Genomic DNA, 19664 nt, shown 5'->3' with positions numbered 1-19664 from the left:
AAATAAAGGGTAAAAGTGTTTTGTTGGTTGCATTTGTTTACCTTCAACTTCATAATATGATATTTGGTCATGGTTGTTTCCAATATTCGGTCTCACTACATACAAGGCAATTGTATTTTTTATACTTTTAGAAACTTTATTTCTCGCTTTCCGTTATTTTTTCCTCTGTCTTTTGGATAGATGAATTCCGGTACTGCGTCTGTCGTTGTTGATTGTTTCGAACACAGGTTTATCACTTCTTGATCATTCGTTTTACCAACTATTTTTTCTTTAACAACAATATTGTCTTTACGTTTCATTGTATCTTTAGAGGGGCAGTCAATCTTGCTGGTTTAAATTCCAACATTAGAGAAATTCCCTTTTACATCGTCAATTATTGTTTTTAAAACATCGGGAATGGTAGCCCGTTTGTTAATTAGTGGGGCACAACTACACTATGCATACGTAGATATTGGTTGGGATTGTTCCCTTATTATTAAATTATTTAGTGTTGTTATCTTCTGTTCCATTCCGGCTACAGAGGATGCCATAGCACTCAAGAGGTCTATTTGCACCTCCATTTTGTTGGACTGATATGTTAAAGCTTCCAGAGTTAATTACGAGGTTTTAAAGAATAGATCCCAAATTGCTCCTGAGTTCCAACTTCCTGATACTTGAATACATGGACTGTGGAATTGTAGATGATTGATCCTTATACCCATCTTTTGGTGGTCCTTGAAGTTCATGTCCCCCGTCACATGAATTAATGAATTGTGACCTACTATTCATAGCATCTTTTTGGTACGAGTGCTCCAACGCTGCAGAGTTGCTGGATTGCTGTTATATTCATCCATATTAGTTTGAGATCTGGTATTTTGATTAAAGTTTGCCTGGTCCAGCTTTTGGGCATTATTTATTATAGACAGATTAAGATCCGGTTTCAGTGGGGCATTGGCTTCCCTTATAATTGTAATCGCATCAGTTAGTTCTTTTGATGCTTCTTGCTTGGATTGATTTCTATGGACCAAATTAGTTGGGTACCCTATACCATTAGCTTTTCTAGTTTTTACTTGCACTTCTATTGGCATTGGCATTGGCATTGGCTGCCTAGTTGGAAGTAGTTGTTGAGTATCTCCCATCATTTGACTCATGCAGTTTAGGTCCCCTTGTTGTAAGTGACCAGTAAGAGGAATAGTTAACATCTCTAAATCCGTTATTTGACCCCAGCGGTTGCCTTGGTCCTTAACTGAATTTGTCGTTCGCTCAACTTCCCTATCTATCTCATGCTGGCCTGGGTCACTCACTCCTGGCTTAGGAGATTACATATTTGTTCTGTTCAGTGGTTTTATTGGAGTTTGAAGACCACATGCATTGGTTAGCAATGTTAGCATGGCACCAGTTGGATCTTTCATAAAGTCAAACTTTGATGGTGATTTTTCCAGTTTCCCAAATATATGGACCTTAGATGATTTAAGAGACTGTATATCACCTGCCTGTTTTATTTTGAACGTATTTAATATTGATGTTTGTTGTAATTTTTTCTTCCTTTTAATAGGAAGGAAAGGTCGCCGCTCCTTTCCCGACCTCATAATATACCCTCGATAAGATGAAGATGTCTTTCCTATTTTAGAGAATCAAGCAGGCCAGTAAAGAGACCAACCGGTGCTTTGGTTGAGCTCAGAGACAGAGGAGTTTTGAATAATATAAAGCACACTACAAATTAAAAGACTTTGCAACTGTTTGTGGCGGTAATGTCAGACGGTAACCAAAGGTAACTGACTTCACTTCACAAACTAAGTGAGGACCCTCATTAACAGCGGGTGCCCATACCCACTGATTGCGACCACCCACCCCCAAAAGACACCTCCAAACACCTTCAAGGAAAACACCACAAAAACACACCACAGCACAGGCTCTGCTGGTGATGCTGATTGATTATTAATTAATTAATTTGATTGATTAATATCCGGGCTGGGGGTAGCGTTGTGGGCTGTAGGTATGCAGTGCAATACAGGGGTAGGTGGGTGCTCAAGAAGGTTGAAGTCAGGGGGCGGAGCCAGGCCGGCGGCCAAGATGGTCGCTCGGGCTCCCGGCTCCGTCGACCTTCGTCCCCTGCCGCCGGATCCCGCCATCTATTCTGCGCTGCTGCCGGGATTCCGAACATCGGAGAGGGCGCTGCCTCTCCGTTTGGGACTTCGCCAATTTCCGAGTCCTGAGGACGGAGAAATGCCCTCCTACGCATTACGGCCTGTTCGAGCCCCGGAGCCGCGACCCTGTGTGATGCAGCTGCCGGCCGCGACTGGAACGACGGCGGCCGCACGGACCTGGAATGCGCCGGTCCACCATTATGTAGCTCCACCCACCTCTGAATAGGCGCTCGGCATCTGCTCTGTCGAGCCTGGTGTGTCTCCGCGTTCTGCCTTCAATCCATGCCTGACATGCCCCCCCCCTCGATTGCTGCCTTGTGGATCTGGACTACATGCTGCCGCTCTTTGTTACCCTAACATGGCTTTGTGGAACTGGCGCGCAATTGATTGTCTCCCGCACTCTAGGAGATTGGAACCCATTGATCCGCATCAGTTTTGGCGGCACCTTTGAGAGCCGGGGGGCGAATATGTAACCTTTTATGGGGAGACGGAGATCACACCCACACAGTGAGCAACATGGTGGAGTTGGTATCGAGACCCACCCCTTCTTTTTCTTTGTGTCTCGGACTGGCTGCTTTGGTGTGGATTTAGGCGGCACTTATGCTGAGGGTCCCGGTCTGTGCGGGTGCCGTCACCGAGCCGTTCCTTGCCCGTTGTTGTAGTGGCGCACGCTGAAGATCGGAGATTGGAGATCGGAGGCCCCCCCCCCCCCTGTGTGCCGGTAGTTCACGGCTCAGATTGCATGGCCATCGTGATCGCATCTTGGTACGTCTGGAATGGAGGAAAAACCGATGCCGGTCTTATCCTTGGAGACTTCGCTGGTGTTATTCCCTCTGCAGGTATCGGTGGGGACAATGTTGTGGAGGTGGTATTATGACTCTACCTGTGGCTGAGAAGCGAGAGTTCGTATTTTGGAAGTCTCCCTGTCTGTTCCAACATGGCCGTCCCATCGACACCTCCTCTTGCAACACAATGACTAACCTTTTTGCACTGGACTTTGTTTGTTTGATCTAAAGCTGTCGGATGGGCTATGGCTGGCTTTCAAATGTGTCGCGTCCTGGTATACTGCAAGATTCTCTACCTTCTTCCGGACTTACTTGCCTGCATTATTTTTGGTATTTTGCTTGTCTGACCCTACACTAAACGGACTGCGATGTGACTATGTTATGACTGGGTAGGTCGGGGTTGAATGATGGCCATCTGTTTCTGTGGGTTGCTGCACGGGGGGCTCTCGTTTTAATTAAGTGCTTTGTGGAGTTGGAGTGGTGACTACTATCCTGTTTTTGGGTTGTCGCCTTTGAAAATTTGGGAGCGGCATCGGGATGTTTGACTTGCTGCGCGGCGGGGGGGGGGCGGGGGCCTGTACTGGGGACCCCCCATTTCTTTTCTTTTTATTTCTTCTCCCTTCCATATTTCTTCTTTCTTCTATATTTCGGGTTTAGGTACTGGGCGACAGGCACGCTGCTATGGGGGGTAGGCCGTAGCCATTTGCAGGGGTGCAGGGTGGGGGGTTGGGGGAGGGGTTTTATTTTTCCCTTTTTTGTTTCTTTGGCCCTTTTTCCTCGCTTTTTTGGTTTTCATTTTACTTTTCCCTTTTTCTGTATTGGGGATCGGTTTATTGTGTTGATTTCTGAGCTTTCATTGATTTGTCGTACTTTGTGCCTGAGCTGTTGTTGCATTGTGGGTAGACCTGGGCGGGCGTCTAATCGGTACACATAGTAATTGTATGCATGTATATCCTGACTTTTTGACACAGTACCCATGCCTTCTTTGTTATCGTCCTGATCCTGCAAGAATTCTTGTTTGGCCCGCCCATTCTGTAGTTATAGCTTACGGTTCGGCACCTGGTCCCCATATTACTTTATATTATATTGGAGCTTATTGCGTTCTTAGTGTCATCCTGCTTAACATAAAATTAAACCTCACTCATCCGGAAATATGATCGATGTATGCCATAATATTATGTTTTTACGTGCTGCCGTGCCCCCGGGATGTTCGGCTGAATAGCGGTGTATACTTTTACGTCAATAAAGGTTTTACAAAAAAAAAAAAAAAAAGAAGGTTGAAGTCACTAGACACTTGCTCCTTTGCTGACTTTTTTTAGGATTACTGTGGCTGTGGCTGTGTCTCCACGGCTCCGTGGCTTCGCTGTTTACTAACCAATCGACCTCAACTGCCGCTCGCCGGTCGCCACTCGCCTCTTGAAACTCACTACTCACTACTCACTTCTGGGCTCTCTGCTGCACTCAGTCGTCCACAGATCCGCAGCGGTCCGACCCCCGCAGCAGCTGCGGCAGCCGCCGCACCAGCAGCACCGCAGTACCTCAGCCCCGCGGCACCGGTAGCAGCCGCCGCTCCTGCAGCTGGATAAATCGCAGGAGTCAGAAACGCGAGGTGCCAATTTGACAGGACGCTGAAGATGCTGGGAAAACCTCCAGGAGAGGGAGCAAGTCGCACAACAGCCAGGTGGCAGATCAAAGCTCCTTCGCTCCTCGGCTCTGCAGAAGATGCTGGGAAAACCTCCAGGAGCGGGAGCTGGAGCCGGTCGCACAACAGCCAGGTGGCAGATCAAAGCTCCTCCGCTCCTCGGCACCGCAGAAGACGCTGGGAAAACCTCCAGGAGTGGGTGCCGGTCGCACACCAGCCAGACGGCAGATTAATAAGCTCCTCCGCTCCTCCGCTCCTTGGCTCCGCAACGTTCAATGTACAACACTCAATGCTTGATGTGGATGTGGATGTGGATACCGGAGGGGTAGTGTCAAGACATAACAAAGCATACCTTAGGACTGAGCAATACTATACAGGAGGAGGGAGCAGTGGGAATGCTTAATGTCATACATTCAATTGAATACACCTGCACTGTCGAATTAACTGAGTCTAGTACTCCATTTCGTCTAACAAGATTACAAAACAGTTGCTGAGGGAGAGGGTCCGGCTCGACCGCTTCTTGTTCAATCTGTTTATAAGGAAGACTCTGCAGGCCATGTATCCAATAAAAAGTGTGTGAGCATTGAGCTACTCTATAATACAATTCTAAGTTCGGCGCTCCCAGTCCTCCCATAGAATATGGAAGAGTTAAAATTTCCCATTTAACAGGTGACTGCTTACCCGCCCATGGCAATTTCACCATTAGAGATCGTAACTTCTGTAATGTGTGATTCGGAAGAACCATAGGAATATGTAGATAGAGGAATAGAAACCTAGGCAGAACCCCATTCTTCATCAGGGATATGCGACCCATTAGGGACAAGGCATACAAACCCATCGGTCAATGTCTTCTTCCAGCCTGACAGCAGCCCTACCATTGTTTTCACTGATCACATAATACTGAGTATGCATGGATCTGTATCCCCAGATAGTGCACCAGGTCAATATACCACTGCAAAGGGAAATCCAGTGCAACCGGAGTCGTGGCCGTAGTCAACAGAAATACAGTAGACTTAGTCAAGTGAATACAAAGACCGTAGACCCGACCGTAGACCCCCCAAACCTCGGCACCTCATTAATCATCGGGGTTAGGTTGTGCCCCGGCTTTCTAACATATAACAGTGTATTATACGCATACGCAGACACTATCAGCCTGATTCATCAAACCGAAATCGGCTCGCAAAGGGCCAGATTCTGAGAATCTGGCCCTTTGCGAGCGCTATTTTTGCATTTGGGATTCATCATCCCAAATGCAAAAATCGGTAATAGCGATTTCGCTATTTTGCGAGGAATTACATTTAAGGAATCTCTATTTGAGATTCCTTAAATGCAATTCATCATCCATTTAAAAATTGCGAATTCGCAATTTCGGCCTGCTATTTACCGCGAGGTCAAACCTCGTGGTAAATAGCGAAAACTTAGAAAAATGCTTTTAAAAGCATTTTTCTAAGTTGCATGTTGCACACACACATGTCCTTTGGACATGTGTGTGCGCAACACCTGTTTCAATTTGCATTTAAGGGGTGCTACAGGGTGTCCGTTGGACACCCCTGGCACCCTTTAAATCGCTATCTAATTTGCGATTAGCAAATTGCTAATCGCAAATAAGGAATACTCCCTATTCATTCCTATGGGCCTTTTGGCCCATAGGAATGAATGGGGAGTATTCCTTATTTGCGATTAGCAATTTGCTAATCGCAAATAAGGAATGTGTAGGAATCGCATTTCTTTATGCAATTCTACATGAATCCCGTTTTGCAAGTCCTTAATAGCGATTCGTTATAATTCGCTATTAGGGGCTCGCAAAACGGGAGAATGATGAATCAGGCTGTTAAAGATTGTAATTCGGGAAGCGAATCCCTCTGTGCCCATGGTATTCACGTAATGCACATGCCAATGACTCCACGACAATTGCACGACAATTGCACTCAAAAGCGGGGACACAGGGCAGGACTGCCGCGTGCCCCTTGATATTTGAAAAGGTGATGTGACCAAATCCGCTGCCAAATCCGCTGCTTGTACTCTGGTTACTGGTTTATTATAGAGAATTGACACCAATTTAAGAAAAATCTTCCCCACTCCCATTCGACGTAATACCTGCATCATGAAGGCCCATTCAACTGAATCGAATGCCTTCTCGGCATTCAAGAAGACCTCCGCTGCCTTAATCTCGGGCCTAACATGCTGGATAGTGCCAAACACTGTTCTCAAGTTATATGCCAGGCTGCGACCCGGAACAAACCCTGCTTGCTCTGGTCCCAACAAAACCAGGATCAATGCGGCCAGCTTGTTCGCGAGAACTTTGGCAAAAATGTTGGTGTCAACTTTAAGGAATGATAACGGCCTATAGGGCGAGCATTCGTCAGGGGGCTTCCCTGGCTTTAATTAGGTGACTATTAAGGCCTCCCTCATTGACTGGGGCATTAAGATAAATAATGTTCTGGTACAAATTCATAAGAGAACTTGAAATGGCTTACTTAGATGGACGACCTACAAGTGTGATCTGAGCTAGAAAACACAAATGGGTTACAGAATATAGAAACCCTGAAGATGATATCTAGCACGATAGACCCAAATATGAGATTTAATACCATGGGGCATATGTACAAGAAAGTGGCAGAGTGTGGGTTAGCTCCAAAATTGCTAACGCTGCTTCATCACTTTAGAAATGCAGGGATGCGCCATATTTACAACAATACACACAACCCTGCATTTCTCCCTGCACTGGCACTAAATTCAGCTGCCTACCTCCAACGCAGGCACCCTTGCACAATAGTGCCAGAGTGCCTGTGTTGTGGGAATGATTATTTATGTGCAGAAAGGGGCACCTTCCTGCACATAAATAATAATTTGTGGCAATTTGCTGTTTCTATGTGTGCTGCACAATGCAGCACACATACAAACAGCAAATATGAGGAGAAATAAAGCATTTATCCTCATTTCGCCATGTTAGGACCAGGTTTTCCTTGGTCTTTAATTTAGTTTCTGCCTCCTATTTATGCCACCATTGTAAATAAAAAGTGACGTTTCCGCGGCGATAGGGGTTTGTAAATATGCCCCCATGTGAGGAGAGATGAGAAAGGAAAGCTATAGGCTCAGGCTTAGATAGAAAACCTGGTGATACAGTCCCAGACTGAGAAGCTTTGAGGATAACCTGTTATAGGGCATGTAAAGGGAACATAAAAGGAGAGACAGCGCCGACTAAAAGTCTAAAGAGAGGAGTCAAAAAGAATGAATGCAGAACTGAAATGTAAGATGAGGAGCAGAACATGACAAAGTTGAATTATAAAAGAGGTGTCTTAAGATTCACAAAGGTGGATTTTCAGGAAAACAAACTCCTAGATCAACAGACTTGAATGCTAGTTCAGAAACATAACAGAAACGAAGACATAGCATGCCTGAAAAACAAAGCAATAACTATTTACTGTGAAATCCTACACTGGTGGTTGCTATGGCAGAAGCATCTGGTGCAATGGATTCTTCAGTTTTGGAATAACAATGCAATACTGGTGTAACCTGCCATGAAGGACAAATATGAGGTTTGCAGGGGTTTCTGGGTAGGAAAACGTCGGGGGTTCATGCAAGCTATACCTCCCTGAACTTTGCCGGGTGTCTAGTTTTAAGAAATGTGTGGGTTTGGTAGGTTTCCCTAGATGGCCGCCGAGCCCGGGGCCAAAAACCCAGGTGACCCCCCCTTGCAAATAAAGGTCGTTTTGTGATAAGTCATTTTGATGTCACCACAATACGTATTGGGCCCTTGCTTGTCACAGGTATTTGGCCCACCCATGCGAGTGAGATACCATTTTTATCGGGAGTCCTGGGGGAACGCTGGGTGGAGGGAAATTTGTGTCAGCCCAGTGATCCCACAACTGTTCCACACAGAAATTTGAGACAAAAGAGATTTTTCAGCTAAATTTGAAGTTTGCAGGTGATTCTGGGTAGACAAACATTGGTGGGTCCACGCAAGCAATACCTCCCAGGACTCCCCAGGGTGTCTCGTTTTCAGAAATGTGTGGATTTGGTAGGTTTCCCTATATGGCCGCCGAGCCGGGGGACAAAAACCCAGGTGACCCCCCCTTGCAAAACCAGGTCGTTTTGTGATAGGTAATTTTGATGTCACCACAGTTTGTTTTGAGCCCTTGCCTGTCGCGAGTACTTGGTCCACCCATGCGAGTGAGGTACTATTTTTATCGGGAGACCCGGGGGAACGCTGGGTGGTCAAAAATTTGTGTCAGCCCGGTCATTGCACAACTTTCCCACACAGAAATTTGAGAGCAATTTGCTTTTTTCAGCTAAATATGCGGTTTGCAACGGATTCTGGGTAGGAAAACCTTGGTGGGTCCATGCAAGCCATACCTCCCTGGACTCCCTTGCATGTGTAGTTTTCAGAAATATGTGGGTTTGGTAGGTTTTCCTAGATGGCTGCCGAGCCCGGGGCTAAAAACCCAGGTACCCCCTTGCAAAACCAGGTTGTTTTGTGATAGGTCATTTTGATGTCTCCACAATACGTTTTGGGCCTTTGCTTGTCACGGGCACTTGGCCCACCCATGCGAGTGAGGTACCTTTTTTATCGGTAGACCTCGGGCAATGCTGTGTGGAGGAAAATTTGTGTCAGCCTATTGATCCCACAACTTTCCCACACCACAAAAAGTTTAGAAAAATTTGCTTTTTTTAACTACATTTTAGGTTTGCAGGGGATGCTGGGTAAGAAAACCTTGGTGGGTCCATGCCAGCCAACCTCCCTGGACTCCCCTGTGTGTCTAGTTTTCAGAAATGTGTGAGTTTAGTACGTTTCCCTAGATGCCAATGAGCCCGAGGCCAAAAACCCAGGTGTCCCCCCTTGCAAAACCAGGTCGTTTTGTGATAGGTAATTTTGACTTCTCCACAAACATTTTGGGCCCTTGCCTGTCGCAGGTGTTTGGCCCACCCATGTGAGCGAGGTACAATTTTTATCGGGAGACCTGGGGGAACGCTGGGTGGTAGGAAATTTGTGTCAGCCCGGTGATCCCACAACTTTCCCACACAGAATTTGCGGGAAATATGCTTTTTTCTGCTAAATGTGAGGTTTGCAGCGGATTCTGGGTAGGAAAACCTTGGTGGGTCCACGCAACCACGCAAGCTATACCTCCCTGCACTCTTCTGCATGTCTAGTTTTCAGAAATCTGTGAGTTTGGTAGGTTTCCCTAGACGTCCGCCGAGCCTAGGACCAAAAACCCAGGTGACCCCCACTTGCAAAACCAGGTCGTTTTGTGATATGTCATTTCGAGGTCTCCTCAATATGTTTTGGGCCCTTGCCTGACACGCATACTTGGGCAACCTGCACAAGTGAGGTATCATTTTTAGCGGGAGACCTGGGGGAACGCTGGGTGGTAGGAAATTTGTGTCAGCCCAGTGATCCAACAACTTCCCCACAAAGAAATTTGAGAAAAAGTGATTTTTCCGCTAAATTTAAGGTTTGCAGGGGTTTCTGAGTAGGAAAACTTTGGGGGTCCATGCAAGTCCTACATCCCTGGACTCCCCGGGTGTCTAGCTTTTAGAAATGTATGGGTTTGGTAGGTTTTCCTAGATGGCCGCCGAGCTCGGGGCCAAAAACCCAGGTGACCCCCCTAGCAAAACCAGGTCATTTTGTGATAGGGGATTTTGATGTCTCCACATGTTTTGGGCCCTTGCCTGTCGCGGGTACTTGGCCCACCCGTACGTTTCTCGGCTGACACTACTTTTGGAATCCACACAAGTGAGGTGTCATTTTTCTCGGGAGACCATGGGCATTGTGGGCTGTAGGAAATTTGTGCCTGCACGGTGATCCTACAACTCACCCACACAGAAATGTCAGGCAAATATGACTTTGTAAATTGATTGGATGTTTGCGGGGGATGCTGGGTAAGAAAACACAGGGGGGATCAATGCAAGCCACACAACTAGCCAAGAGTCAGTACACGCACACAACCATACACACACACAACCAGCCGAGCGCCATCCACACGCACCGCCAGCCAAGCACTCCTACGTATAAATAAAACAAGAAAATCCCTTGCTCCTAGTGGGCTTTCTGCCCCCAGTGGGCAGATTAGGGACTATTGCCCCCATCTGCCTCCCGGGGGAGGGCAGAAAGGCTGTGGCAATTTCTTTTTGGGGGCTGGAGGCATTGGCATGACCATTTTGGGCAGCCCCACCTCTATATATAAAAAACCCCAATACCTGGGGCCAAGTGGGCTTTCGGACCCCCATGGGCAGATCAGGGGTTATATTCCCCATCTGCCTCCAGGGGGGCATAAAGACTGTGGGATTTTGGGGGGGCATTGGCATGCCCATTTTGGGCAGCCCCTAACTCTAAATGAAAAAAAAATCCCTGGCGTCTTGTGGGCTTTCTACCCCCTCCGGGAGGCAGATTTTGGACTGCTGCCTCCATCTGCCCCCTGGGGGGCAGAAGGCTGTAATTGTGCGGGGGTGCATTGGCATGACCATCTTGGGCAGTCCCCAGCCCTAATTGCAGTGAAAGTAAAATCCCTAGTATCTAGTGGGCTTTCAGCCCCCCGGGGGCCAGATTGGGGGCTACTGCACCCATCTACCCCCCCAGAGTGTCAGAAAGACTGGAATTCTTTTGGGGGGAGGAGGGGTGGGGTCATTGGTATGCCCATCTGGGGCAGCCCCCACCCTTAAATTCAACAGGGGAAAAAACCTGGTTTCTAGTGGGCTTTCTGTCCCCATCTGCCGCCCGGGGGGGGGTATAAAGACTGTAATCTTGCGGCGGGGAAAATTAAAAAAAAATCCCTTGTTTCTAGTGAGCTTTCTGCCCCCCCCAGCGAGGCAGTTTGGGGGCTCCTGCCCCGATCTGCCCCCAGGGGGGCAGAAAGACTGTTGGCACCCAAATTAATATGGGGAGCAACGGCCCTCACCCAAGGGGCCGCTCCCCCCTCCCTGGTGCCTAGTGAGTGGATCCCAAGCAGGGATCCACTAGGGAGGGCTACCATCATAAAGGAGGGATTCTCCCCTTTACAACGATACCTCTTCTGACTTTCTATATGCTCAGGGGGCTGAGATAGCCCCCTAAGCACGTAGAAAGCGGCTCATTTCAGTTTTGGTTTCACCGAAATGACGTCAGCGCGACGTGCGCGCTGATCGTCATTTCAGGGAAACCATACAAACAGCTAGGGAGCTGGGGAAGCTCAGACCCAGCTCCCAAGGCTGTTGGGGGGGGGGGGAATCCCTCTGGGGCCCGCACCAGAGGCATTTCAAATGCCATGTACGAGGACGACCGGGGGCGATCCTACGCACATGAGCACTGGTGCGTGAGACGGCACCCAGCCGTCCGATGCACCAAAGGGGTTAAATTATAGGTGTGTTGTTCTTTCATATGAAAGAGATAGGATGTTTGTAGACAGGAAGGATAAACAGAGAACCTGCAGTGCAAAATGAAACACTTCAAAAGCAACAAACAGTTAGTGATTTGTTGCAAAAAGATATTAAAATAGGTTTATATAAATTGGACTTTGTTTTTAAACCTGAACTGTAATTATACTCTGTGACCTGCCTTTCACCTTAGCTACTGGGAACGTCAGCAGGCATTTTGACATCACGACTCAACTGTTATGTTATGTTAACTGAAATTTCTTAAGCGCACAGCTGCCCCAGCTAAGGGGCGTCCCGGCGCTATACCTGAGAAAGTAACATAACCAACAAACCAACAGAGACACAGCTAATACGGCAAGGGGAAAAGATGCGTCTTAACAGCCTTCCTAAAAGCAAGGAGAGTTTCCAGAGAGCGAATGTGGACAGGGAGGGTATTCCACAATTTGGCGGCCATCACCATAAACGAGCGGCCCCCTAATCTACATTTTTGGAATCGTGGAACAAGAGCCAAATTTTGACCAGCAGAGCGAAGGTTTCGCGATGGAGTGTACAAAATCACTGTAATAACTTAGCACAGTTGAGCAGCTACGTAATTTCAATATTACAAGTGACTACTCGACTTAATAAGGAAATTGGGGACAGGCTTTTATAAACAGATTGCAGGCTCCCAGGTATTACAAGGACAATTGCTGATATAGTGCCAACCATACAATTCATCTGGTGCCACTTTTATGACTCTTACAGGGTAGATTCATGAGTGTTGTTTGGGGCAATTTATGTTTTTGGTAGTACCTTCATGAATCATCAGGGTGTAGGTGTATGGCTTATTTAGGTAAATGGAGAAAATGGCCTGTAAATAGTACCGTAGTGCCACTGCTTTTAAAAACACGGCCCAGAAATCAAAAGTCGTTTCCCTGGTCATCCTATGTAATAAAATTAGAGTAAATGTGCTTTGGTGTATACATTTGAAAGCCTGCTGTTAGTTTTGTTGTTGTTTATAATGGTATATGTTCTTATGTGAAGGTTCTATTTTGGTTTGTGTTTTCCCAAAATTGTTTTGCATTCTTGAAATAAGCTCTCAGCTAATTAATCATGTGGACTGATCATGTGGACCATAGAAGAGTTGGCATATCTGGCTACTGGTCGGGCCTGCTGTATCTTGACGACTGCAACCATAGTCCCATGTTTTTCAAGCATACTTCCTCATTGGGTGGGCAGTGCTTAATTTGTCCGGTTGGTTCCAGGTGGTGAGCACTAGCACTCATTTTTTGGGGAACAGGACTTATTTCATCTACAGACATTGAATCAAGGTAAGAGATCGAATGTCAGAAAAGGGTAAAACGTAAAAGAGGAGATGGGAAAACAGTGTCAAAAGGAGAAAGCAAGGATGAGAAATAACCTGCAAGAATGCACTAAAGAGACATGGAGTGTATGGTGGTGGAAAAAAGAGGCATGAGGCGGAGTTGATTTTCATTGGTATTTGGCAACCCCATCATTTGGCAATGCTGGCAGGAGGTTCAGAAGAAAAACTTTGGGTTCCTGTACATATTTTAGTTTTAGAAATTGGGCACTTTATACAAGGCTTTTAATGCAATTCTATCGATAAAAGTAAAATACAAAAGCAAAATATATCTATTAAATGTAATGCAACACAAAATTATGGCACATAAATTAACAGCATTTAACCTACCTAACACCCCTTTATATTGGTTTCCAATTGCAGCTGTTGTTGATGGCACATCAAGAGTATCTGAAAGGCAATATAGACTATTGATGTATTCAAATTGCTAGACACAGCTTTTGGTACAATATGTAAGATAGGGTGTTGTGGCAGAAATAACCTCTCATATTATATAGTCATAAGGAAGTAAATCCTCATAACAACAGAGCTATAATCAGTGTAACAAATTATTTAATAGCTTTTATATTTATCTTGGTCTGACCTGGCTTCATTTGAGAGAAGAGGAGGAACCCTACTCTAAGCAGAAAGCAGAACAACATAACAGCGAATAGCAACTAGAAGCAATTCTGTACACCACTATTGCCACTCTGACTGGTAGGTGAGTTGATACCTTACCCCAGAGTAGATTTGGAGCATTTGGCTGGATTAATGTAATTATGATCTTGAGTGCTGTTAAAGATGTAAGTTGTTAACTCATGCAAGCAACCTAGTGGACAGATGTTGAAGCACAAATTAAGGTATGCCATAATAATCATTGAGATGTAGACGCCTGCATATCTCATGACAAGCATAAACACCAGCATGAGCTTATATATGCCCTGTGCAAGTCTGTGTGGGTGGTTGTGGGTCTTTTGTTGCATTTTGGATGTCGAGCCAGTGGGCAGCAAGGAATACGACAGTGGTGGGTGAACCTGGGGCCGATTATGAGTTGTGGCGGTCCCTGGAATACCAGACTGGGGTCCACCCGTCGTAATTCGAATACAGCGGTGGGACCGCCGCAGGACTACTGATACCGCCTGGATCCTTGACCTCATGGTGGTGGCACAGCAGTCAGAGGCCATAAGATGCTGGTGGTGCAGCTGTTGCACCGCCAAATAAATTCTGAGTTTCCTCATCACCACAGTTTTTCATATAGGAGAGGCCACCTTGAAAACAGTGGCAGTGAGTAAACTAATGGGACCTACAGGGCCCCCTGGTGCCTCAGGGCCATGGGGATATATGCATGGGGTCACATGATGTGCCCGCCTGTCTTCATGCATGCTCAGTTTCTGCACGGCATGGACTTAACAGTCCATGCCGTGTTGAAACTTGCTTTGGCATTCCCATTGCATGTCTTTCTCATGCTCACCGCCTGGGGCCACCAAAGCACTGCCTGCCAGACCAGGAGAAAACTCCTAATCTGGAAGGTGGTGTCAGTACAGTTTTGACGGTGTGGGAGGGTGATGGTGGTGTGGCCTGCCAAAGTCGTAACTAGGCTCATAGTCTTTACCATGTGTGTCAGCCTAATTTTCCCAAGGCTGTGGGGATTTGTGATGGGGGGGATGGTATTCATCCTCCCAGTGACTGGGGCACTGACACAAAGGAGGGACTACTCTTAGAAGTATGGCGGCCAAACTATGAGATGATTGGTGAAGGGCAAAGTGGAAAGTCTGCTACCTTAAACTAATTCATGTAAGTAACATTTCATATGGGGTAATCATTGAGGTGGAAGTCAACCTAATTGTACTGAAAGATCATGATCAAGGGTGACTAAATTACTTGTTGTCATTAAAAAAAACATATTTAGAAAAAGAAGGTGGATATTTCCCTTATTTAGTTTCCTTTGTTTGAGAAAGTGACCTGCAAAAGAACACATACTGACATAAAAGCAATAATAGTTGTTGCTTTCAATGAGACAAAAGTAGTTAGTTATATTTGTTTTTTCTTTAAGTAACTACTGTGGTTCTAGTGAGAAATAATTGTCTATTGAAGATATCATAGAGCCTCCACCATCGATTCCACTTTTTTGCAACATTTAGAAGTACCAGTATATTAAATAAATACTTCTGATTCAGTGTACAAGGATGCACAGAATCCCATTGCATTGTGTTTCCTGTAAAGATGTTTATATAATGTCAAAGAATGTAAGTGCCATAATAATCATCTTTAGACATCACTCATGATGTGTCAGAAAGTCAAGTACACAACAGTGGCATATGATTAAACAAAGGATTTTTCAAAATTGCAGCAGAATTTTCTGTGCCGCATCTAATGCCCCACTGGTTGAACACTATCTAACCCACACGCAAACCACAGATGGCTTAGATTGACATGTTATAGAAATAGTAAGACCTGCCATTAGGGGTGGCAATCTGTTTGAATTCCATCTAAATATATTGGTGGATTAATCACCTACAAACTGTAAGGAATGGTCTCAATAAATATTCTGAACTTAATATTATGGCTACTTTTTAATGACTTTTTGCACACAATATAGTTTGACCAGTACCCACTAACGCGTCCCCCATGATCTACTTAGCTGTTGAGCCACTGTTGATTCCTTGACAGAGATCTGATGGTCACTTTACACTGTTATACACGCATGATTATTTAAAGACATATGCAGGGTAGATTGAACACTAGGCCTATTGTAGTTAATTTGTTAAAAATCAATAATGATAACCAGTATCAGGAATATTCACATTTGCATACCCATATTGGGTACCTCCATTTCACACTAGACTGATACATTGTCACAGATGAAATTGATGTGTTTAAATTTTGGATGCATGCCTGTCTGGAATTGATGCAGTGTATGATGTACATTCATGTTTTAAAATGTTGTCTATGACAATATGTTTACATGTAGCTTATGAGACTTATGGAATGCCATACTGTAAGCTCTAGCAGCATGCCTGCATCAGTTATTTGACTAAATATACACCACTAAAATGTAATACTATTTATACATTATTTAAGAATATATTTATCAATTTAAATGTTATACTTAATTCATTTTGATTGAATAAATATAACATATAGGATTTTTAAAATGTTTGGTGTTTGTATTTTTGAGTATATCATTTCAATGTTGTCTTTAAATAATGTTGTTAGGGGTTTACTGAGAGCACAGTGGGTAGTATTTGTGTTAGATTTACTATCAAATATTGTAATAATGTTTTGCTTGCATTTGTGTATGATGATATGTTATTCTATTATTATTTGTTTCTTTCTTTTGACTTTTAATAATATTATTATAAAAATGGGATACATTTTTGTGGTATTTAGGTTGTGTGTTTTTAAAAGTTTTATTTTTGTATTATTTGTGGGTGTTAATTTACGAACATTTATGCTGCAACTATGTTTGTGGTTCATTTATTTAAACATGTAAAGGATTTGTTTTATAAAATAGAAGTGTGTTTTCAATTACAGAATAATAAAAATTAAAAGACATAACTCAAAATGTTTGCAATTATGATAAAATATTTACTAAACAATACTTAGCATATTAAATCTAGCCACTTCCTAGTTTATACAGTTTTAAGTTAGAACACTAAGGGGCCAATTACGATGAAGCTCAGAAGGCTCCTCCAAAGCCGCTTCGTAATGTGCCGGTCGGATTCCTTTCTGCTTGCCTCATTTTGATTGAGGCGGTCGGAAAAGAATCTGACTAGTCTTTCCGGCTGGCTTCCAACGGCCTCGAAGATCCCATCCGCCAGTTGGAATGCGGGAAAGGCCCGCCCTTGAGATTACGACGACCGTTTCCAACATGGTTACCATGCTGGTCTGTCTGACATGGAAACCACACTGTAAAGCGGCTTTGGGGGTCCCAACAGGGCCCCCTTTGGTGCACAGTCTCCGGTTGGAGGCTGTGGGGGTCCCCCTGTTGATCTCAACACATTGTGGCAGGCACCTTAAGGTGCCTGCGATGGGTACGGGGATGAACTGCACCTCCCATTTTACTATGAGAGCATGCACTTTGGCCGGTTTACAGCAGGAATGCATACTCTCATAGTAAAATATAGGAATGCCACCGAACAGTGTTTGGTGGCATCCTAATGGGGCGGGCGGGACCACTGACCGGTTGTCAGTCAGTCCCATGACTGATGCAGTGTCGGGCAGAAGTGATTCTGTCCGAAATCGCAATGAGCCCCTTAATCTCACCCTTTTTTATGTAGGCACGGCCCCAGGGTTTGTGAATTAGAGTTGTCAGAGTAAATATTCCTCCCACGATTCATGTACTATCCACAATGTTTGCTGCCTTAAAGGCAGAAGAGTAACTCTCATCCTTGTTATTTAAGTGCCTCCCTCATTCTTTGTGGGAGTAGAGTTACAATTGTAAATCTAACCCCCTTCATTTTTGCACTATGTTCAGTGCTTCTTGGCCTGTAGTACTAATAATAAATCTTCCCCAAAACCCTACAAATTATATACTTCTCACAATGTTAGTGGAATTTGAGGTAGAACAGTAAATATCATCCCACTGATTTTTAGACCAGTACATTTGATCCTCTTAAATTAATGCACATTTGACAATGTTTATTGTCTTGGAGTTAGAACTAGCTAATTCAAACTGTTTTAATGTATTTTCCTCTATTTGTGTTGCACTGGAGTAAAAATAATAGTCAATTTGGCTCTGGTCATTTATACATTGTCTCCAATATTTTAGGGTCTGGAGTTAGAACAGTATATTTGAACCTCCCCTGTTTGTGTATTTTTAGAGATGTTTGTGGTATTATAATTGACAAAGTAACTTACCAGTTTTTTCATTTTTTGTTGTTTTATGTCCATTAATGATTCGATTTCTATAATTACATTTAATGTTTAGATATTTTATGACTTAAACAAATGACTACAGAATTAATAATTAATTATGTTTATTAATATAATGTTGGTGTAAGTAATCTATACTATTTTTGGATATACATTTTTAATGAGATGTACATTGTGAATAACATTATTATGTATATTGTAAATAATACAGTTTAAGTGGCTTTTTAATTGATTTTAAAAGAAATAAATATAATTTCATATAGGGAGTGTTTTGACTTTTTAAGCATTCAGTATAGTTATTGAAATAGTATTTAATATTATGAAATTATTTATTTTGGATGGAAAAAACACATAAGAGCCAACTACAATGGGAACAAAATAGGGTGGTGGTGTAATGACCCTTTGAATGTATATCCTCTTTCTACGGGACGAATGTTGTTACAATTCCCCTCTGGGTCGTAAATCATCCTGAATTATGTCAACCCCTACTATGCTCCTGTCTTCTATGAGGTCTTTAAGAATGCTACCCACCATTTAAAGTATACTAACCAGATGCCACATCTTTTTGGTAGCCTTTAATTCATTTAGTTTTTTGCAGGCTACAGTTCATTTAGTTTTCTTTATACACCCCTTTGCTTGATGTAAAAATGACAGCACATTCTCATGTTGCAAAGCGGGGCTTCCTATTATTTTATATTCATTATAGTTTCTGTTAAAATGATATGTGCATTCAAAATTATCTATTTGTTAATGCAATTAAATATTTTATATGAAGCAAGAGACATGCTATTTAATTTGCAGATGTTTGATAGTTAGAATTGCAAGGATAATTGAAAAGTTGTAACAATATTAAACATTCTACTTTGTTTTTACAAAAGCTACCTTTTAAATGTAATTTATATTGTTCTATATATATATAAATATATATCTAAATATAATTGTTGATGTTTTTTATATCCTAAATTTGTATTAGATATTTCAGGTAACTGTAATATGATTTAAAAATATTATCTTTTTGTAGTCTACATTAAGGTAGTAGAGATGTGCATACCTAATAAATGTTTTACTTTTGATATTTTGGTAGTAGATATTTTTGACTTTTACTTTTTAGGCATACACACTCATTTCTTTAATCAACTTTCTTACATCAAAATTTTGGTTTATCAATATTTTTGTGGTTGCTATTGCGACATATAACCCTTCTGGTAGTCCCTGTAGCACTTACATTCTTTGACATCATGTCAATATTCTTTTAGGATAACATGCTGCAATGGAATTCTGTTCATCCATGTAGAAATTAACATTGTGAGTATAACTTGAAAGGACACATGCAGTTCAAAGTGGTTGGACATGTTGTGTTTCAGTGCCAAGTAAACAAAAAGATTCTATCAATGTGTGTTGGTGATAAATTTTAATTTTTGGGTTTTTACTAATTTTTAAGTGTGGTGTTGGGCTCTCTCTCAGATTGGTGAGACGAGGGCACTATGTGCTTTTAAAATACCCCTCACAGACTAAGAATTCCTTAGTGTCATGCTTCATCATTGGGG

At 43.5% G+C, this 19664-nt stretch overlaps 1 protein-coding gene across 6 annotated transcripts in view; it reads right to left on the bottom strand.

The window, feature by feature from the left end:
* The window catches only part of LOC144819223 (uncharacterized), a 278149-nt gene that overhangs the window by 21901 nt on the left and 236584 nt on the right, over positions 1-19664 (bottom strand). For all 6 annotated transcript variants that reach the window (XM_078677218.1, XM_078677195.1, XM_078677204.1 and 3 more), the window contains one exon: positions 13594-13653. In XM_078677218.1, coding sequence (XP_078533344.1) covers positions 13594-13653 — 60 coding nt within the window. The remainder of the gene's footprint in view (positions 1-13593; positions 13654-19664) is intronic.

Source organism: Lissotriton helveticus, chromosome 1_1 (genome assembly GCF_964261635.1).
Source record: "Lissotriton helveticus chromosome 1_1, aLisHel1.1, whole genome shotgun sequence".
NCBI lineage: Eukaryota > Metazoa > Chordata > Amphibia > Caudata > Salamandridae > Lissotriton > Lissotriton helveticus.
The sequence above is the reverse complement of the archived record's forward strand: the minus strand, read 5'-3'. Positions and strand labels throughout refer to the sequence as shown.